The sequence below is a fragment of the Protopterus annectens genome, chromosome 12.part0 (assembly GCF_019279795.1).
Source record: "Protopterus annectens isolate FY-2018-M chromosome 12.part0, PAN1.0, whole genome shotgun sequence".
NCBI lineage: Eukaryota > Metazoa > Chordata > Ceratodontiformes > Protopteridae > Protopterus > Protopterus annectens.
The window spans coordinates 1,156,802,131-1,156,825,522 of NC_056746.1; the positions used below are offsets into that span (position 1 = coordinate 1,156,802,131).

The 23,392-nt window shown below is 44.6% G+C and overlaps 1 protein-coding gene across 1 annotated transcript in view; it reads right to left on the minus strand.

The window, feature by feature from the left end:
- Window positions 1-23,392, minus strand: part of RBL1 (RB transcriptional corepressor like 1) — a 2,331,004-nt gene that overhangs the window by 62,649 nt on the left and 2,244,963 nt on the right. The window contains exon 21 of the mRNA XM_044089002.1: window positions 3,392-3,556. Within this exon, the coding sequence (XP_043944937.1) occupies window positions 3,392-3,556 (165 nt within the window). The remainder of the gene's footprint in view (window positions 1-3,391; window positions 3,557-23,392) is intronic.

Consider the following 23,392-nt stretch of genomic DNA (forward strand, 5'->3'; position numbering starts at 1 on the left):
ATATATATATATATATATATATATATATATATATATATATATATATTTTTTTATATATATGTTATATGTATATATACATATATATCTTATATTTATTTTTTATATTTATTATAATTAGAAGAATTTATGACATGTACAGGTGTAGTCTGGTTTATATGTGAATATATATCTTTTGGCATTGAGCTAGATATGTATTTAGTTTAGTATTTGTAGTATAGTTTATTCAGTGTACCTTTAATTGCATTAATTGGTACGGATGTTTGATTGGTCTGAATATTTTGAATTTTTATATAACTGGCTTAATTTTAATGTGGATGCACTATAGATCTGAAGAAGCTTTTCAAGCGAATGCGCTTATCTGTGTCCAATATTCGTGAATAAATTGAAGACGTTTTAATCTGAAGTTATTGCCTGCTTTCGCTCCGTTTCTAGTACTACAGTTATATTATACATTTCGGACTTTAGCAACGGAGCGTTCACTTGGTTGGTTGGCAGTGAACCTCTTACTTTTAGTTACTTTAGAATACTTTGCCTGCCCCAAACAAAACAAAACAAAAACAATTTCTCCACAGGAAAAAAAATGTTTTTCAATTACTTTAAACAATTTTGAAACTGACAGGAAAAAAGCATGCTCCCGTTTAAAAGTACAGCAGAGTCTGTGACAGTCTATTAAAACACAAACTCCAAGCTTAAAAATAACTTTCCTAAACAGTACAATACAATAAAACAACATTTTAATGTAGAAAGTTTTTCCTCAAAAGGAACTTATGTGCCCAGCAAAGAAACAGCACAAGCTGGCTGTCAATCCTTGAAAGCCAGCGGAGGAGCTCCCTCTTCAATGACAGAAAAGCTCTGAAGGGCTTGGCACCCAAACCTGTCTTTTTAGTCAGGTCAGCTAGAGCTGACTAATGGTTTGGGTGTATGGAAGATGCCCTGAAGCCTTGTAAGTAAGCTGACTGGTTGCTATATCCTTGGTAGGATATAACCCACAGAGCTAAGGCTACTGCATCAGTGATCAATATGATGAACACCATTGTGTCTTCAAGTGTCTGTGTCATATCCTAATACGGAAAACATTTGTTAGGCATTATCTAGTTCTTTTCCCTCGCTATCACAAGAGGAAGAAACACTTTGGAATGTACTTCTTTTTTTTCTTAATACAGGAGACACCAGACTCCAAGAGTTGCCCCAAGCAAACTGCAGATTCTGAAAAAAAATTAATTCCTGAGCTGGGGGAGAACTAATCCAAGCAATCCTGGGATAAAGCCTGGAAGAGGGGAAATTATAGCGGTCCACTAGTGACCTGGGATACAGGCAACTGCAGGGAACTTGGTTGAAAAGACAATCCATCTTTGCCTACTGAGTCCTTTTAGCTTGGGTTGCTACTGGGGGGGGGGGTTTCTACTGGAACGTTGGATGGGAATCCCAATCCTTCACGTTTTACCATGGATGTCTTCCCTAATTAAACCCAAGGGCACCATCCTCTCATTTGGAAACAATAAACAGGGTACCAGATGCCAGTGACAAGTTGTCCAGGCTGACTGCTTTGCAAAGACCTACAACTTAGCAGGACAAGCCAAGGTTGAAGTAAAACAGCCTCCACAGACATAATGACAGATGCCTCTGATAGTTCAGGTGCATGGGCTGGGGGGGTGCAAAAGAGCTTCACTTGGTCCTGCACCCTCAATCTGAATGAGCACACTGGTGTCTACACACAATTCCCCAGTGTCCCTTTCTCCTTCTCCTTAAAGTGTTTCTCCTTCCTTTTCAGACAATTAACTGCCTGATGACATGGCAGTAGAGGCCAAAACATCAAGAAACATCAAGCTTCTTCTTTTCAAGATAGTGCTGAAGGGATCTACCCTTTCTCCTAAGCATCTTGCAAATGAAACAATGGCAGATGGCACTATTAGGAATGTTGTGGTGAGGCCCTGGACAAAAATTGCTGTCTGAACGGTGACCCTTAGAATGGATTTGCCTAGTGCATGTATATTTATTACATTTTCCTGAGCAACAGTACCCCAAAAATATAAAGGTCACCTGACCCCCTAACCCCCCCCCCCAATGCACTGCAATAGAATTTAAAGGTAGACAGAAAGATAAAACCCAACAAAGTACTTATCTGTACAGATTCTGGAACAGGTTGAAACTGTCAGACTATCAAGATTAAGCAAGTAAGCAAACTTTCAACTTGTACTGTGGTAAGAAAAAAGTAGAGATGGCATAGACACCTGTTTCATCATGGGAATTAGCGGACACTCCACAGGGGGGGGGGGGGAGAGTCCTTTTAACTAGGAGGGGAAGGGTATTAAGCTCTGGAAGCTGGGCCAGACCTCCTGCCTTCTGTAGCAGAAGTCCCAGTAGCCAGTACTACTCATAATGCTGTTCTTTGTATGGATCATTGTTTATCATCCTCCTCCTTCTGGTACAGACGAAGTTCAGGATTTTCAACCTGTGATATCATGACGTGGCTGGGTTGAATCACTGGCATTTAAGGCAATGATTCTTCCCCAGAGAACAGAAACAATGGCAGTGTGGGCCTTGGCTCATGATTTAGCCAAATGTACACTTCACAAGGTTTGGTTTTAGGTGCTGAATATAGGAAATGTTTAATGATGCATGCCAGGTCTAAGATCCAAACTGTATGAGCAACAGAAAAAAAAAAGTGGCATTGGGTTAGGCATGCTCTTACAGAGTACTGGATAACATCGAAGCATATGCTGGCATAGGATATGTATCTCTCAACCAGAGGAACTTCCAAGACAAAAATGCCAAAAAAGAATAACAGAGGACAAATTCTATTTCTGACCCACTAAAGAGGGTCCATGAAGCTAGATCTTTTTTCTATCATATACTAACCTTTAGCTCTTTGCCTGCCACTTCCTCTACTATGAGAATGTTAACATTCTTGTCTATACACACAGATGGAAATGCTGACATTCCCCAAAACGCCTTATATTAAGAAGCCAAACATTATACTTGTTTCTTTCTTACATGCCCGATTTTCCCATATATCGCTCAACCACCACCAGCCCACCCCAATCCTACATAAGACTTGTTCTACTTTTTCCCCTCAACAGCCCTATTCCAATTCATTCAACTCTGCTTTCCTAATTATATGCACCCATGTATCTCCTGTTTCTAGTTTAAATCTACTTTCTCCACAACTCATGACTCCAAGTAAGAGAAGTCTACTCTACTATCCAATGGCAAGGATAATTTCTACTTTTTCACCTGTTGACTATTATATTCTCAAAGAAGATCACATGCTTCAGTCTAACTGGTCTTAATTTACTAAAGAACTACAAAACTAACACAACAAAGAAAGCAAGAAAGATAATCATCTGATATACAGAATTTCATTGTGTTTTAGAACAGTGTGTAAACTCACCTTGGAGGGACTTCCATTAAACCTGTAAAGCATAGCTGTCTGTGGTGTGAGGCACGAACCATTTTTATGTGGTGACACATACACAGAATGATGCTGAGAAACACGACGAGGTGAGATTGGATGAGGCTTGATGCTTGGAAATGGGGAAAGAGGAGGTGCTTCCATCTTGAAGGAAAAAAAAAAAAAAGAAAATTACAAATTCTACCATTAAGTTTCTGAAATCTTTGTACATCAACAAATGTTTTTCTCTCCATAATAAACATTATGGTTTCATCAACACCTCTTTTACATCATATATTCGTACAGACAGATATATTTTAGCCTTTTAAGAATCAGCTTGAAAGAGTGCTGCAAGATAAAGCCAGTAGTACAGTCAGACATAATATATATAGGAGTACTCGATATATCAGCTGATCTTCAACATGGCCCTCTGCATCTGATTAACACTTTGGTACCCCAATCACCCACAGAGTCTTGGTATGTTCACAGGCCTTGCTCCCAATTTGAACTGGGTTACAACTGCAAGACAATACTCTAGACAACAAGGAAAGTGCAACTATGTAAGAACTTGCTTACCATAATAGTAGATGTTTGAGCAGATCACTGCTGTAATCCTGACTATTGGGACTTCAGCTGCAGAAGGCATGACATCCAGCCCAACTTCTGGAGCTCAGCACCTTGCTCCCCCACGCATGACAGATGTTAAGATGTTTCCAGTATAAGACTGGTATGCACCATGCCATACAAAAGTTTTCCTGCCAAGGTAAAAATTTAGGGCATTTACCCTGAAAGCTAATAAGCAAGAACCTGGAACAGAGCTTACGGAGAAGAAGAAGGGGTTACAGACAAAAAAAAAAAAAAAGGCCCTCAAAAGATTGACTGAGGCAATAGAGAAAATAAATATGGCTCTCCAAATCAATTCAGATCTAAGAAATTCTGAGGCCCAGTACAAGAGAAAGGGAAGGGGGTAGGATAAGGATAAGGCTGTATGCAGGTTACAGGTTGGCTTCCAAGTAAGGAACTTTTTGCAACTTGCTCTAGTGCTTTTGCATACAGGCAATTTATTGACTTAGAATTTTGGAGGTACCTACTGAGGAAGTGGAGCATATAGTTGTCAGTGAATGGAGGTTTTGCACTCAAGGAAGAAAGGTAGCTGGAAGTGACTTCCAATGAATGAGTAATATCTTATCATATTGAGCCAAGTTACTATAACAAGAAATTTGCTCCGAAGAAAGTGTTATTAGTGTTTGAACTAGTACTTTGAAGTAGGCAATTTGTTGTTTTTAACTGAACAGAATTAAAAAATTGTTTTACTTAAGGAAGGACCAGGGATATATATGTAGTGCTTGCATACCAGCAACTACAAGAAAGGGGATATATAATACCCGCTAAACGGACCATCTTGGAGCTAGCAACCACGTGGAGGGAGTAGCCTTATTGTGGCTTTTCATTTTCATATGGTGAAGGTGTACTCCCTAGGCTAGAGCTTATTTACTTTATCTTTTCATGATTAAGGATGGAGGTGAAAATTATGAGTACTTTTATTACAGATTACAATGGCAATGCCCACTTTATTAAGAATATTTTTGAAAAAGAGTGGGCTAAATTTGCCAGCCTGTCTGATTTGAGTTTTACCTTTGATAAGCCATTAAAATGTATATTTGGGAAGGGGAGTAGTATTAAGGATATACTTGAGAAACATCAGAATAATTGTATCAAAAGGAACAAGGTAGGGACTTATCCACAATGTCCCTTTGTTTCTAACACTGTAGATATTTATATTGGTAGTAGAGAAAAATACATTACAGGGAAATCTAACTATACGTGTGATACCAAAGGGATAGTATACATTGTAATGTGTGAAAAATGTGAGGCATTTTACAAAGGTAAAATGGAAAGGAAACTCAGGAAAAGAATCTATGAGCATGTTTACGATATAAAAAACCCCACAGGAATGCACTTTACAAACGTACACTTATATGCCAATCTGTTAGATTTGTGTTTTGTGTATTAGATGTCCCTATGGATATTAGAGGTGGCCCTTGGGAAACAAAGTTAGAAAACAGAGAATTGTACTGGCAAATTATATTGGAAGGCAACAAATGGCCAGTTTTAAATGATACATTCTCCCTTGCCCTGGTTTTAAAACTGAGATCAGCTAAGCTATAAGGGACTCTGATGGGTTTTAACATTTTAACAACATATTTATTTGATATACAACTATATATATATATATATATATATATATATATATATATATATATATATATATATATATATATATATATATATATATATATATATATTTATTATGATTAGTTTTTTGTATTATCTTAAGCAGTGAACTTTAATTGTACATTTTAACCATTAGATGGAGCCATTGATATATGATGGGTATTAAATAAGAAGTTATGTACTCACCATAACGTTCCATGTTTGTTGTCTATAATCTCGCCTTCATTCTTGCTGGTTGGATTCGGAACAGAGGATCGGTTCTGACTCAGCCTATTACTAAAGCTTGAGAGCTTCCACTGGCTCGAGGCTATACCCTATCCCATGATGCTTAGGGAAGATTACCCAGATCTTGTTTGCAGATTATGAACATATTAGAAGCTGATATAACAAAGGAGATGGTAATAACTCCCAGCCTATACCTCATGAGGCAAGAAGGAAACCAAGCATGATTTTTTTAAACCAATAAAGAATTCCTCTCGATCTTCCAGGAGCAAAGGTTGGGGAAGGAGGGTGGGACGCAAGAATGAAGGCGAAATTATGGACAAAAAACATGGAACGTTATGGTGAGTACATAACTTCTTAATGTTATGTTGTCCCATCTCGCCTTCATTCTTGCTGGTTGGGTCAGCGTCCTCAGCACCTTCTTTCTTGGGTGGCTCAAGGTAATAAATTCTTTAGAACAGTGGAACCAAATGAAGCCCTGTTCCGGGAGGCCACTTCTACTTTGTAATGAGAGATGAAGGTATGAAGATTGACCCATGTGGCTACAGCACAGATTGAGTCCAAAGGTAATCTGGCCTGAAAAGTGGCCAAAGTCAACATAGCTCTTGTTGAGTGTCCCTAATCCTTCTAGGCAATTATTTATGCTGAGAATTATATGCTTAGGTTACTGTGTCAGTAAGCCATTTTGACAAAGTAACTTTGGATATCGGTGCACCTTTCTTGTTACCTGAGAAAGAGACGAATAACTGGTCAGATTTCCTGAATTCTTTCGTTCTATACAAGTAGAAACGTAACTGCCTGTGGACGTCCAGTTGGTGTAGCTTACATTCTGCCTTGTTGCCATAATTCGGAAAGAAACCGGGCAGGTCAGCTGACTGGTTCAAATTGGTCTCAGAACATACCTTTGGAAGGAATGAAGGATTTGTTCTAAGAGAGACTCTATCTTTGTGAAAAAACAAATATAGAGGGCGAATGGACAGAGCTTAAAGTTCTGAAACCCTCCTAGCTGAAGTAATGGCTATCAAAAAGGCTGTTTTCCAGGTTAGAAATTTCAGTTGGCAACAGGAAGCTGGTTCGTATGGTGGGAGAATCAGAGCAGTCAGGACCAAACTGAGATCCCAAGGAGGTGGTGGTTCTATTACTGGTGGTCTTAGTACGAAAGTACCTCTCAAGAAAGCTTTTCACAATCTGTGAGATATTTTTGATCCCATGTCTCCTATGTGGTAGTCAGAGATGACAGCTAATCGTACTCGTATAGTAGCTGCTGCACCTTGATTAAACATTTCTGCTAAGACGTCTAAGATTGTGGTTACAGGGAGTGTGAAGGGGTCAATAAGATTCTTGGAAGGCAACAAGAAAACCTTTTCCATTTACTAGCATAAAGCTTTCTAATCGTTGTCTTATGAGATTAAACTAGAATGTGTCTCATGGCTGGGGAAATGTCTGGAAGCCTGGCTAAGACTGGAAGTGGGGCAGCCAAGCTGTCAGTTTGAGGGTTTGAATAGAGGGATGGAGCGTTCCTGACTGATGAGTCAGAAGATCTGGTACCGGGTCCAGAATCCACGGCTCTTCTTGGAGATGGGGCCATAGGAAAGGAAACCGGATTTGACGAGGCTAGTACGGAGCAATGAGAATTAACCTGCAACTCATCGATTTGGCTTTCAGTAGAACCTTGGGGATTAGTGGAAACGGGGGAAGAGCATAAAATCGTCCCGGGGGCTAATCGTGAACAAGTAAATCCCTTGTTGACTGCCCCGGTGAGGGGATTAGGGCAAGGTAGCTGCTGCATTTGGCATTCATGGGTGTGGCAAAAAGGTCACAGCAAGGCTGGCCCCACTTGCGAAAGATTTGGTTTGCAATTTCCAGTTTCAGGGACCACTCGTGAGGAATTAGAATATCTCTGCTTAATTTGTCCACTATCATGCTGAATTTCCCCAAGATGTGCATTGCAATCAGAAAACAATGAGAAGAAATTGCCCACTGCCATACTCTTTGAGCCTCCCAACACAGGGGGTAGGATCTGGTTCCACCTTGTTTGTTGATCGACCACACCATTGACATATTGTCCGTCTGTATTGCAATCGTACCTGGTGGAAGAGAGCTCTGAAGTGCCAGCAATGCCAGAAGCACCGCTCTCATCTGTAGGATACTGATGTGCAAGTGGTACGCATGTTCTTGCCAAGTTCCCTGGACGGTCTTTCCCAGATACCCCCCCCCCATTTGGGAAGCGTCCATAGCCACTGTAGCTACAGGTTGACGGAGAGTGAACTGTCTGCCTAGGGATACTTTACCTGCATGAATAGAAGCCAGCAGCGTAGGTTATTCATGCGGAATTCTGTGATGAAGATCTTTTGTGACATGGGTAACTCCTGCATGGACCATTGAGCAAAGAGTAGCCAGTGCAGGACTCCCATATGTAGCCGTGGTAGAGGTACTAATGTGATTGCAGCTGCCATTGTGCCTAGGACTTTTAGAACAAATTTTGCCTGTACCTTCCTTTTCGAGAGCAAGATGGACACTTGATGACGCAGTGTCTGTATTCTGTCGTGAGGCAATTTTGCTACCATGTCTACTGTGTTTAAGTCTGTTCTTATGAATGCAACATGATGTGATGGCAACAGGGCAGATTTTTTGAAATTTATGGTGATGCCCAGTTCCGAGCAAAGATGAACGGTGGTGTCTCTGGGCCTTGGTTAGTAGATGCTTGGTGGTGGTGGTCAGGAGCCAGTCATCTAAGTACAGAAACACCTGGAATCCTAGCCACCTCAGGTGAGCGGTGACTACTGCCATGCATTTGGTAAACAGTCTAGGGGCTGTAGTGAGACCAAAGGGCAGAGCTCTGAACTGGTAAGGACTGGCTCCCAGCCGGAAGCGTAGATATCTCCTGGATTGCCTGTCCATTTTTATATGGTAGTATGCATCCTGAAGATCGACTGAGCACATCCAATTGTCTTGTCCCAGAAAAGGGAGTATAGACTGCAGTGTCACCATCCAGAACTTTGCTTTCTTCACTGACTTGTTCAGTCTGTGGAGATCCAAGATGAGTCTCCAGTCCCCTGTTTTCTTTGGAACTAAAAAGAACCTTGAGTAAGCTCCAAATTTGATTTGGTCTGCGGGGACATCTTGGATGACTCTTTTTTCTTAGCAACCTTTATATCTCTAGGGTTGCCTGACCCCTTTGACAGGGTGGAATGTCTGGGACTGATCTTGATTGCGGGGATGGGTTGGAGAAGGGTATAATGTATCCCCTGGATATTATCGACTGTACCCATTGGTCTTGAGTGATGTTTAGCCAGGCTTTGGGGTACAGTGACAGTCTGCCCCCGACTGACTCCAGAGGTGGGCAAGCGGGCCTCCTTTCAGGAGCGCTGGAAGGGTCTGCCAGAGAACATCTCTCTGCCACCCTGATTTTGTGAACCCCCTCTGCTGTGAGGTCGGGGTCTTCCATTATTATTTCCCCCTCTGCCCCTGGGGGAAAAGTCACCACGTGCGTCCGGTGAAGCTCGCTGGGTTTTACGGAACCACATTTTAGCCTTTGGGATAAGGCCTGGTAGGAACAGAAAAATGCACTCCCATGGCAGACAGAGTGTTAACTTCTTGTTCGCACCTGGCCAGAGTCTCTTTAACTTTTGGCCCAAACCAGGATGAGCCATCAAAAGGGGTGTTTATAAAGGAAGACTTGAAGGGTTTAGCAAACTCGCAAAGGTGCACCCAGGAATGTCTCCTCAGAGCTATTCCTGTGCCTGCTGCCCTATTCGCTCTATCGGCTGCATAAGAGATGAGCTGCATAGAGGAGTTGCCCACAGAACTCAAGTTGCAAGCTGAGAGGTCACTTTTTCTGACACTCCTGCAGCTGTAGAACCTTGGAGTGCATCTCCTAGCTCCTTCAGGAGATCCCTCTGGAGTCTGGTAAAATGAGTTAAGTAGTTCAGCGACCTGAGAGTAAAGGCCACTGACGAGAACATATGCTTCCCATATCTGTCCATTGTTCGAGATTCCCTACTTGGCGGATGGACAGATGAAGAAGTTTCCGCTAACTCCATTTTTGGTGGCTGCTGCCACCACCATAGCATCTACTGGGACACATTTGGATAAAAATTCCCTATCAGATGGAGCAGTTATAAATTTGTTGGGCCTCCTCAGAATAGGTTCCACTAATTCTGGACAGCCCCACATCTTTTGACTGACTACACCAAGGAGCTCATCAAAAGGCGGAGACACCCAAGAGGTGGAGGGTCGAGATCCAAATGCCTCCAGGTAGACGGATTAATCTTCAGAAGGGGTAAGGGACTTCCAGCCACCTCTCTGCTTCAGGATCTCTAGGATGTCTGAAAAGGAGACATCCTCAGAGGGCGACTGTGGGGACCCTTCTGAGTCCTCTAAATTCATATCCAACTTGACAGACTCCTCAGGGGAGTCTAGATGTTTACTCTTACAGGTTCTCTTCCGAGGGACCTCCCCGGAGAGGTCCTCTGAGAAGTTTCAGAAGAGAGTGACTCATCCAATGAGGCACCCTGGGGCATCGATTCTCTACACATGGGGGGAAGGGATACAGAGGTAGACGCCAGCACATTTGGGGGAAGAGTGCCTGGATCTGAGGGTGGAGCCATCAGGGGTGACAGAACACTCCTCATGACCTCGAAGGCACCACGATCCGGACCCAAAGAAGCCTCTGGTTCCAAAGAGTCAGGACTTTTTTTCTCAATCTGTGCTTCTTTTCTCTCTCTCCTTCTTTTGGACTCTTGCCAGTGGGTGGAGCCCTTGTGTACTTTTCATAAGCCCAAAAGGAGTGAATACTCCAAAATGGAAGAAGAAATACTAATTTCTGCTTTGTATACAGAGCTGTGATTATTAGATTAAGTTTAAATACTACATTACAGGACTGTACAGTTAATTTTGGATTTTAGCAATCATTGTGTGTTATTAAAAAGCTTCTAACTGCAGAAAAGAATGGCAAGGTAAAACAACAAGGCAGAATGATGCAAAATAAAATGCTGACAAATGCTTAGCTGCAAAAAGGTGTTTTTCAAAAACAGAATATATGTTAGGCATTTATAAATGGTCGCAATATTGAATATTATGTCCTGGAATGTTAATGGTTTAATAGACTTACAGATACAGGTGGGAGAGCCACAGACAGCTCGAGCCAAGCTTGAGCTTAAGTACAAGCTCAGCTTTGGCTCATGATCAAGCAAGTTTAAGAGCCAGGATGAGCCATGCCAATGCCCCCCCTAAAGTATATGACTGAAACTGGATGTGCAGACTGCATGTGAATTCTGTTAGCCCAAGTCTGATCTCATCAGGATATAATAGAAGTGACTGGCTGAGACTCAGGAAGCATGGCAAAATTTAAACACAGAGGTAGTGATTGGTTATTTCTATTGGTGGATGGATAAAGCTATTATCTTTTTTAAATATTTATATTTTCAAAAATGCAGGGAAGAAAGCTCCAATTAAAAAAATACAAATAGTTACAACATTTAAAATTAAACATATTAGGAAAGTTACAATAGCAAGGCACACAAAGTGTGCAAACAGAGTTAAAAAAATAATGAAAGTATAAAAAGTAAGGAAGTATAAAACAGTTTTGACTGTTTAAACAGTGGGCAAAACAGTCTACCAAGGAACTCCCGACAGCTAATCTTGGCTTCAGTTTCCTTTTGTAAAGACCTGCCATGGTCCTGCTCAGCTTGTCTGTCACAGTTTTGCTTTGATTGAATGTAAGATGCCTGTAGAGTGAAATTTGTGCTGTAAAGCTATATACCCTGCTAACATGGCTAGTTTCCATAGAGGGTAAGATCCGGTTCCCCCAGCTTGTTTCTGTGCCACATCAATGTGGAGGTATCTATAAGCACTTGAAGAGGTCCCAGGGACGACATATGATTCAGTGAGTTGACAGCATTTACAAGAATTAGCATCTTTCTAAATACATTATTTTTGTCCCAAAGACCCTGCACTTATGCCCACTGACACTGCTCCCCACACAGTCTGAGGTGCCTGTTGCGACTGACTACAGGAGGGGAGGATGGAGACTTTGACTCAGAGAAAACTGATATCAACACCACATGATTACCTTTTTTGCAAATTCCAGAACTGGAATTTGCAGAGTCAATGGGTGTTGATGTTGGTTGTATAGAGATTTCAGATATCATTGTATCTTTCTTATGTGGAATCTTGCAAGAGGTATCATGAGAATCATGGAAGCCATGAGACCCAGAATCCCAAGAAATTCCCTCACAGACTGAGGTCTGACTGGAAACCCCAGAAATAGATAAAGATATAGATTTAGTTTTTCCAATGGAAGAAAAGCTCCTTGTATTGAAGTGTCTAATAGACACTCCAGAAAAACAATCCTGTGAAAAGGAGTCAAAAATAGACTTCTGAATTTTCTCTTGGAATTCCATCCTATGTAGGAGACCTCTGACCCAAGAAAGAGATTCTTGACACTTTGAAAAAGACTTCAAAGATAAGTAAGCTGTCTAAATATGGAAAATGTAGATATACCCTGCAGCCTTCAGTGGACTATCACAGGAGCTACACCCTTTGTGAACAATCCTGAAGAAGTGGATAGCCCCAAGAGCAAGGCAGAGAACTTATAACGTGATCCAGACACACAATACCTTAAGAAATGTGTGAAATCTGGATGACTAGGAATACGATGATAAGTATCTTTTAAATCTAATGAGAAAAAAGATTGTAAAGTAAAAACATTTCCATGTATTTATTTATTTGCAGTTGTTTACCAGGATAGTTTGGGCAGAAAAGCTTCAATACTACAAAGTGGAAAAACATTCACAATATTTATAAAAACTGTAACAGTAACATAGAATAGTAAACTAACAATATGACTACAACAATAACTTAAAGAACATTGCTAGCTATAGTTAAAACAGAAGAGGAAAAAACTGGAGTAGAAAACAAAACAAACATAAAAAGTACAAGAGAAAGTAAGAAAAAAGAAGTTATGTACCTACCATAACGTTCCATGTTAGTTGTCTTCTTCTCGCCTTCTTTCTTGCTGGTTGGGTTCGTAGTCGATCCTCGGCTCCAACTCGGCCATCTTCAAAAGCTCGAGAGCTGCTTACTGGCTCGCGGCCCCCCTATATCCCATGATGCCTGGCGCTAGATACCCAGATCTCGTTTGGTAAGTCTACCTGCAGACATAATAATAATAAAGGAATCCTATCCTAGAATGCATAAATCCTACTGGAGAGACTACTAGTCATAAAGGAATAGCCAGAGAAGACTCAGCCAGTGAAAAATCAAGAACTCTTCTCGGTCCACTAGGATAGGGGGATGGAGGGTGGGACGCAAGAAAGAAGGCGAGAAGAAGACAACTAACATGGAACATTATGGTAGGTACATAACTTCTTTATGTTAATTTGTCTATCTCGCCTTCTATTCTTGCTGGTTGGGACAGCATCCCTAGCACCTAAAAACCTGGGTGGCTCATTGGAAAAGACTCTTCAGAACAGAGGAACCAAAGTCAGCTCTGCTCCTAGAAACCAAATCCAACTTGTAATGCGAAATGAAAGTATGTAGGTTGGCCCATGTAGCACAAATAGATTCCATGGGAAACCTAGCCTGAAAGGCCACCGAAGTAGCTAAAGCTCTGGTGGAGTGACCTTTTGATTTAACTGGCAATTCTTTATTCCTCAGTTGATATATGAATGTGATGATAGAAGTCAACCACCTGGATAAGGTTACTTTGGAGACCGGAAGACCTTGTTTACCTACTGCATAAGACAGGAAAAAAAAAGTTGATCTGATTTTCTAATGTCCTTGGTTCTGTGCAAATAAAAGCATAGCTGCCTGTGAACATCTAACTGATGTAACTTATATTCCGCCCTGTTGGAGTGGTTAGGGAAAAACACAGGAAGGTCTATGGACTGATTCAAGTTACTCTCTGAAGAGAACTTAGGAAGGAAGGACGGATTAGTCCTAAGAGCAACCCTGTCATTGTGGAACACAAGGTATGGGGGATGGACAGAAAGAGCCGGCAGTTCCGAAACTCTTCTGGCTGAAGTAATAGCTACCAGGAAGAGTGTTTTCCAAGATAAGAACGTCAGCGAACAAGAAGCTGCAGGTTCGAAAGGGGGCAAAATTAGCGAAGTTAAAATCAAGTTTAAATCCCACGGTGGTGGAAGATCTCTCACTGGGGGCCTGAGCAGAGTGGTTCCTTTGAGAAAGGCTTTACACAGCTTGTGGGACATGATATTGTTTTCCGACAGGCCAATGTGAAAATTTGAAATTGCTGCTAACTGGACTCTGTAGCTGAAGCAGAACCAGCATGGAAGAGTTCTGCTAGAAATTCCAAAATGGAGTGCACTGGGGCTGAAAAGGGGTCTATGCATTTTGCCTCTGCCCAGGAAGAAAAACGTTTCCACTTACTAGCGTAAGTTTTTCTGGTCGTAGACTTGTGTGATGACAAAAGGATTTCTCTCACAGATGGGGAAATATCTGGGAGCCTGGCTACAGTTGGAAGTGGAGCAACCACGCTGTGAGCTGGAGAGTGTGCAGTGACTGGTGCAGCCCGCCCGATTGATGAATCAGGAGGTCTGGAACTAGGTCCAGAGTCCAGGGCTGTTCGAGAAGATAGGAGTGCAGGAACAGAAACCATATTTGTTGAGGCCAGTAAGGAGCAATGAGGATCATTTTGCAACCCGAAACGGCAGCCTTCTGAATCAATTTCAGTATGAGGGGGAAAGGAGGAAATGCATAAAGAAGTCCCTGGGGCCAATCGTGGACTAGAGTGTCTCTGGGGGGATGCCCGGGGAGTGGAAGGAGGAAGAAGAAATTGCTGCACTTGTTGTTGAGTGGAGTTGCAAAAAGGTTGCAGCAAGGTAGGCCCCATCTGCGGAAGATTTGGTCCGCAACCACCTGGCTCAGAGACCTCTCGTGAGGCATGAGAATTGCTCTGCACAGTCTGTCTGCTATAACGTTGGACTTCCCAGGGATGTGCATTGCAATCAGAAACCATTGGGAAGAGATTTCCCACTGCCAGAGTCTGAGTGCTTCTCGACATAGGGGGTAGGACCTGGTTCCGCCCTGCTTGTTGATGTACCACACTACGGACATATTGTCCATTTGAACTGCAATGGTCCCGGTAGGAAGAGAGTCCTGAAGAGCCTGCAACGCTAAGAGCACGGCCCTCATCTCCAAGACATTTATGTGCAGATGATACTCGTGAGGTTGCCGGGTGCCTTGGACTGTTCTGCCCTGATAATGCCCCCCCACCCGATCAGGGAGGCATCAGTGGTCACTGTAGCCACTGGAGGGGGAAGAAAAAATGGTCTGCCGTGGAGCACTGATGTGGAGACCATCCAACACGCAAGGTGTTTCTTGCATGCCTGAGTGATCATAATCGTGTAAGACATGGGAAGTTGCTGGAAGGACCATTGGGTGAAAAGAAGCCACTGGAGAATCCTCACGTGAAAACGAGCTAGGGGAACAAGTACGATAGCTGCTGCCATGAGACCTAGCGTTTGAAGGACAAACCTGGCTTGAATCCTTTTGCATGCTAATAAAACCTTGACATGCTGACGAATCACTGAAACTCTGTCTGGTGGGAGGCTCGCTAACATGTCTTTGGTATTTAAATTTGCGCCTATAAAGGTGATAGATTGACAGGGCAACAATGCAGACTTTTCGAAATTTATTGTGATACCTAGCCTGGAGCAAGTGTCGATGGTGCAGTCTCTGGCTCGCATAAGGTGATGTCTGGTGGTAGCAGTGAGGAGCCAGTCGTCGCGATATGGAAACACCTGGAATACTTGCCGTCTCAGATGAGCGGTAACTACTGCCATACATTTGGTAAACACCCTGGGGGCTGTGGTGAGACCAAAGGGCAGAGCTCTGAACTGATAATGGCTGGCTCCCAGCCGGAAGCGGAGGAATCTTCGGAAGCGTCTGTCCATTTTTATGTGGTAGTACGCATCCTGAAGATCTATGGAGCACATCCAATTGTCCTGACCCAGAAAGGGTAAAATGGACCTTTTTCTTAGCAGTTTTGAGACTTCTTGCACTGCTTGGTCCCTTAGATTGGGTGGAACATCTGGAAGGGACTTGTATGACTTTAAGGGGGGGGGGGGGCGAACGAAGGGGATTCTGTAGCCTCCGGATATGACGGACTGTTATGTCTCGCCAGGCTCCTGGGTACAGTGATAGTCTTCCCCCGACTGCCTCCAGAGGTGTGCAGCCGGGCAACCCTTCAGGAATGCTGGAAGGGCTTGTCATAGAAGGATTCTCTGCTGCCCTGGTTTTGCGGATCCCCTCTGCCACGAGGACGGCGTCTATTATTGTTCCCTCCTCTGCCCCTGGAGGGAAACTCACCACGTGTGTCCGGCAAGGCTCCTTGGGATTTCTGGATCGACATCTTCCCACTCTTCTGACCCTTAGGATATGGTCTGGAAGGAGTGGAAAAACGGACTCCTACAGCAGAGAGAGTCTTGCCTTCCTGCTCACACCTGGTAAGGGTATCTTTCACCTGTGATCCAAAGAGAGAGGAACCATCAAAGGGGGGTGTTGGTGAAAGACGCTCTGAAAGGTTCCGCAAAGTTACATAGCTACTTCCAAGTGTGCCTCCTTAGGGCCACGCCTGTGCCTGAGGCTCTACTCGCACCATCGGCTGCATAGGAAATGAGCCGCATGGAGGAGTTTACCACAGAATTAAGAGTCGCCAGCTGGGAAGCTGCCTTAGTCTGGGCCCCCTCAGCTGATGGATCTTGGAGGGCATCTCCAAGCTCCTTCAGGAGATCCTTCTGAAAATGGGTAAAGTGGCACAGGTAATTCAGGGACCGTATGGAAAAGGTTGCTGAAGAGAACATCCGCTTCCCATATCTGTCCATCATCCTGGACTCCTTATTAGGGGGATGGACAGATGAAGAAGTTTCAGCCTTGTGGCCGCTGCTACCACCATGGCATCAACGGGGACACCCTTGGTCAAGAACTGTTTGTCCTGCGGGGCAGTAATGAATTTTGCAGGTCTTCTAGGAGTCGGTTCCACCGTGTCTGGAGCCGTCCACACCTTTCGAGCCACTACAGACATCAGTGGGCCGAAAGGCGGAGACACCCAGGAGGTGGAAGGTCGGGATCCAAACGCATCCAGGAATACCGACTCATCCTCGGAAGGGCTTAGGGTAGTCCAGTTTCCCCTCTGCCTAAGCATCTCAAGGATGTCTGAGAAGGAGACATCTTCAGAGGGGGATCTTGGGGACCCTTCCGACTCCTTTAAGTCGGTATCCGATGTAATAGACTCGGGGGAGTCAACATGCTTCCTCTTGCATTTTCTCTTGTGAGGTGGCTCATCTGAAAGATCAGGGGAGGCCTTGGAAGAGGAGGATACACCCAATGGGGTGTCCTGGAGGGCTGGATCCCCACACTTAGGGTCTGGAAGAGGGGCAGGGGCTGACGCAGGCACCCTAGGGGGAGGAGCCGATGGGGTCGATCGTGGGACTGACTCAGGGGCCAGTACGCTCCTCATCACCTCAAAGGCGTCCCTGCCTGGACGCAGAGAAGGCTCAGGCTCCAACGAAACCAAAAGCCCTCCCCGCACCGAGGGAGACGGTTCCGGGGCAGATATGGGAGCCAAGCTCACCTGTGCCGAAGCAACGAGAGGGAGAGCAGGGTCGGACAAGGGTCCGATGCCACTCGCCCCCTCGGAGCCGACGAGGGAGTCTCGGCACCCAGATCCCTCCAGGGAAGGTACCATGGAAGGGATCAGAGCTGACGAAGGAACCGAAAGGGAGGGTATCTGCACGGTATCGGTGCAGACGGTTCCACGACTCGAACCCCAATGAACTTCGGCTCTGAGCTCAAAGGAAGAGTTGGAGGAGGAATATCAATAGCTGTGGACGGAGCCAACTCCTGATGAGGAGGGCTGGACAGCATTTTGGCAAGGGCCTGTGACTTCAAGAGCCTACTGACCACTCTTTCCAAATCATGGTCCGAAAGTCTAGAGGACCGAGAAGAGTGGGATGATCTGTGACTACGCTCCGATTGGAGCAGGGGCGACTTTGGAGCTGAACGTATCGACTCCAAAGAAGGAAACCTGGATCTCTTTCGACTCTCAGCTGGCTTCGAAGACCATGTCGGAGCCGACTGGGAGGGAGGGACATCGGCTCCAGCCAGAGCCGAAATGGATTGTGTGGCTTCACCCAACGACGGCTCCGAACTGGGAGCCGCCAGTTTAGGTGGCCTGGAAGATTTCACCGGCTGAGACTTCGACGGTGAATCTTGGGGTTTAAGCAGACCCCTCAGAATCAATTTATTTTTGCACTCCTGCAGGACTTTTGGACTGAAGGCATGACAGATGGAGCAAGAGGCCTGCAGGTGCACAGCGCCCAGACAATAAACACAAGAAGTGTGACCATCTGTCAGAGACATCTTCTGACAGCATGAGTCACACTTCTTGAATCCGGACAGTTTTGGATCCTTGGACATTCTTGGAAGAAAACCAAGGACAAGTTTTCACACCAAAAGTTAAAGTAACCGATAAAAAATATTAATACCCTACAGTTACCACAACCCATACAAGTACTACTACCAAAAGGATAAACAAACTTATCACTAACACTACAGGTTATAGAGAAAGTTTTTTTTTTTTTTTTTTTTTTTTTTAAAGGAGATAGAAAAGAAAGGTTAACCTCTAACTCAAACGGAAAGAACCTTTCTGTGGAAAAGGGGAGAGAAGGGGGGAGGGGAAACTCTCTAATTTAAACGAGTTTCTTAGGAAGGGAAGCTATTTAGAGGAAAAAACTAACTACAATGAATAAAGTCTAACTAACGACTAATTCTACACTACAATACAGTAATTTTACAGGAAAATAACAGTAATAATAAAGAAGCTTATACGACCTGAGCCAGTAGAACAACCTCGCAGCAGAAGCGGCAGACGAGATCTGGGTATCTAGTGCCAGGCATCATGGGATATAGGGAGGCCTCGAGCCAGTAAGCAGCTCTTGAGCTTTTGAAGAAGGCCAACCAGCAAGAATAGAAGGCGAGATAGACAACTTAACATCATTAGTTAAGGTAGAAAAAGATAGGAAAGCTGAATATACAAACTAGAATTTGTTTTGAAAAAAGTTATGTTATTACATAATCACAGGAAAAGTAACTAAGCTATTACAAATAAGATCAAATAATCTGGGTTGAAAAAATTAGGCAGGTAATAAACAAATGCATAACCAAATATCTAATAGGAATTTGTTTAATTTTGATTTGAATACAGTAAGGGAGTCAACTTGTTTGACTTAAGATATATTGTTCCATTTTTCAAACCCATCTAGAGTTAAAGAGTGATCTGATGTTGTTAATCTTCTTTCTATTCATCAATGATGGGATCGGTTCCGAGCCCTTGGAACCGAGTTGGCCTTTTTACCAGCCAAAAAACTCTTGAACTGAGTCTGTACCCAGAATGCCCTTCTCCCTGTTACCCCAGATCTCGTTTGCCGTGTAGCCGTAAAGCCGAGTTTCAGCCAAGCTCTCAGCTAAGTGAAACTTTTTTGACATCTGTGTGAAAATTTTTGGATATCTTCATATTTTGTTAAGCGATTAGTATTTCTAGTGTCCTTTCTTCTGTCTAACTTTGTTTCTCCACTCTACCCATTGTTACTGTTGGTAAACTTTCAAGTACCATTATTGGTACGGCCTTTCCTCCTTTATCCTTGTGGTATTTCTTCAATACCATAGTTGGTATTGTCTCTCCTGTCTAACTTATTGACTTTGAATTTTATTCAGGTGTTTCCCTTCTTTTCTCTACCAGTGTATTGTTATACTTGTGACTTTTTTGAACGGAGTTGACTTAATTATAGTTGGACTATACAGTTGGCCTTTGGTGTTCTTTTCTATCAAGATGTCGGACAAGAAGGGTACTTCAGGTTTTAAGCATCGCACTTCATGTAAGGGCAAGTTACCTAACAGTGACTCTCATGATGACTGTGTATACTGTTTGGGAGTGTCCCACCTTTTGGTGCAGCCTCCATGTGACATTTGTCAGAGTTTCAGTCAACGCACTCCTAATGAGTGCAAAAATAAACTCATTCTGAAAGGGTTACTCAAGTTTCCCTTCTCAGAGGCCATTTCTGCGATGGAAGTCTCAACCCCTCCTTCTAAGGACAAAAAGAGATCCCATTCTGTTCCTTCTTCACCATTGGTGATCAGAGCAAGCCTGGGAAATCAAAGGTCCCAAAGTTACTTCAGAGCATAAATCTGCCTCTTTGGCTCAGTCTTCTTCAGCTCTGAACATCTCAAAACCTTCGATACCGGTGCCTATTTCGGCACCGGTCCTGCATCCTGCACCGATCATAGACCTTACTAAGCCTATTTCGACTTTGCCACCTGTTGCCACTTCGGCTCAGGGCATATGTTCGACTATGCCATTAGTTTCCATTTTGGAACAGACTATTTCGGCTCCGAGTGTTATTTCGGCACAGAGCGTTGTACCAACCTCACTGGATTTGACCTCTTTACTCTGGGTCTTGAAACTAGAGACTTCGCTGCCAGCAGACCTTGCACCACAGACCTGATACTCCCCTTCCGTAGATCCGTTTCTGGGCCAGGCGTATAGCCCCTTCATCGAGCGTCCTGATGCCCTGTCCGGAGTAGCCACTAGATCCACCAGGAGCCTTTCGGAACATGACATGGTACATCTTGTAGACCAGCTGTTGTTAGCCAGGGGGATTCCCTCACTTTCTAAGACCCATCCACCTGCAGGACTTGGGTTGTCTTATCCACGAACTCCATCTTACACTCCTCCTTCGACTATCTCGGTTCCAAAGCCTTCTGCACCAACATCCTTCTTGGAATCCTTCACTTTGGCGCCTACGGTGCATCTCACTCTGGCTCCGAGTTTGCCCCTTTGGTCTTTGGTTCCCACTGAACCGGTCCTTCCTCAATCTGGGGATTGGAGGACGGGCACGTCGGCCCGGGGTATGGAGCCACCTCTCTCTCCCCTTGGTTCCGTCCTCGGTGCCGATAGCCACGTCTGCGCCGATCCTGCTTGAGGCTCCATCTGTGGGGGCTCGTTTGTCAGAGCGGGGTGTGACCCAGGTCCAGAGGTTGCCTTTTGCGGTTCCGGGCTAACATCCCTCTTCGTGCGGGCCTGCCTTCTGCACGATGGAGAGGGCTCTTGCTTCTGGCAGCACTCCTTTGATGTCAGAACCCAACTTTTCACCCGCTGAGCTGCAGCTGTCAGAGAACACCCCCCCCCCAGGACACCGGGCAGAGAAGCTGCAGGACACCCCTGTTCAGGGTATCTGCTCTTCTGAGTCCTCCTCAAAGAACCCACTGAGGAGCCCCCTTGAAAGAAGACGTGCAAGAGAAAGCAGATGGACTCACCCGAGGAGTCCATCACGGAAGACACGGATTACGATGATGGTGAAGGATCCCCACAGTCAGCTCCTGATGATGTCTCCTTTGGAGACATCCTGGAAATGTTAAAGCAGAGGGGTGACTGGAAGCCCTCTAACCCTTCGTCTGAGGAGTCCGTGTTCCTGCAGGCTTTTCGCTCCTGGCCTACATCTTGGGCGACCCCGCCTGCCGACGAGCTCATCCAGCTCATACAGCACGCTTGGAAGAACTCTGATTCCATTGGGGCAATGCCTCAGAGACCAGACAAAATTCTTTCCCCTTCCGAGGAGAACCCGCATTGGTCCACAGGGTTACCAGTTGATGCTATGGTGGTGGCGGCGGCCACGAAAAAGGACTTGGTTGAGGAAAGTCCCGCTGTCCACCCACCCAACAGGGAGTCCCTGGCGGTGGACACACTTGGGAAGCGTGTTATTGCTTCAGGAACCCTTGCTATACAGTCCCTGAAATATTTGGCACATTTTACGAGGCTCCAGAGGGACTTGATCTCTGAACTCTCTGGGACACTCGCAGGACAGTTGTCTGACGAGGTCAGGGACAAAGTGCCCTTGCAGCTCGCAACCCTGGAATCAATATCCAACTCGTTCATGAGGTTGCTGTTACATGCGGCCATGGGGGCGGCTAGAGCAGCAGGTTCGGGCATTGTTATGAGGCTGGATGCGCATTTGTGACAGCATGGATCCCTTCACGTCTTCCTTTCTGAATGGTCCCATCGAAGCTTCGTCCCTTTTTGGCTCCAAAATGAAGGACACACTAGCCAGGTGCGAGCCACATGGAAAAACCCTGTCTGCCGTAGGCCTACAATTTTCCAACCCTCAACGTACCTTCTCCAGGAATCAGAGAAGTGGGAAAATGTGGCCTAAGAAATCTCAGGATCCTTTCTGTGCCACACATGGTGATGACACCCCCAGAGGCAGAGGGGTTAACAATTCCAGAAGATGCCCCTATAGAGGCAGAGGGGATCTTCATAACCAAGGCTCCAGGGACTCTTTCTCTGGACAGCCTTATCAGCGCTCCTGAGGAGCAGCCCGATTGCTTATCTCTGGAATCAGTCAGGGGTCGTTTCTCTCAGCACCAAGCTGCCTGGCAATCTATTACCACCTATTGTTGGGTGCAGAGCATTATCACCAGAGGTTACACCATTCCCCTTTCTTATCAGCCAAATTTTCAAAAAAAACTTCCTGACATTCCACCCAGTCAAAGGGAAGAAGCAGCTTCAGAGATTATAAAGCTGTCTCTAAAAAGAGTCACACAACCAGTCCCACCAGACCAGAGCGGATCCGGATTTTACTCAAGATTCTTTTTGGTGCCAAAAAAGACAGGGGACTGGAGACCCATTTTGGATCTCAGCAGCTTAATCAAGTCTGTCACCCAAACCAAATTCTGGATGGTCACGGTTCAGTCCATTCTTCCCTTTTTAAGAGAAGGTGACTGGATGTAGTCTATAGAGCTCCGGGATGCGTATTACCACATCAAAATGGACAAACGCTCCAGGAGTCTGCTTCGATTCCGGCTAGGAGCCAGTCATTATCAATTCCATGCTCTGCCGTTCGGTCTCTCTACAGCCCCCAGAGTGTTCACAAAATGCATGGCAGTGGTAACAATCTCAGCCTTACTACAGGATATGTGCCCAAAGAGTGGTGTACAGCAACAGTGATCCCTCTCCATAAAGGTGGTGCCTCAATGGATCCTGGAAACTATCGCCCCATAAGCCTGACTAGCTTAGTCTGCAAAGCTATGGAAAGGATCATGGACCTCATAAATAAAGATATTGGGGACCTACAGACACTGGATCCTACCCAGTTCGGCTTTGTTAAGGGCAGATCCTGCCTTTTAAACCTGGTTGATTTCTTTGAAACAGTCACCAAGGCGATTGACGAGGGAAGGTGGTCCACACAGCCTACCTGGACCCCGCTAAAGCCTTCGATACAATACCCCACTCGGGCATTATAGATAAGCTCACCAGCTTAAATATAAACCCCTATGTCACTAGATGGATTGCAAACTGGCTCAAGGACAGAACCCACATGGTTAGAATTGCTGGAGCCATGTCAGACTCCAAACCAGTTACAAGTGGTGTCCCACAAGGCTCAGTCCTGGGACCTCTCTTGTTCGGTATATATTTCTCGGAGGTACAGGCCAACACGGAAGGACTGTGGCTGACCAAGTTCGCAGATG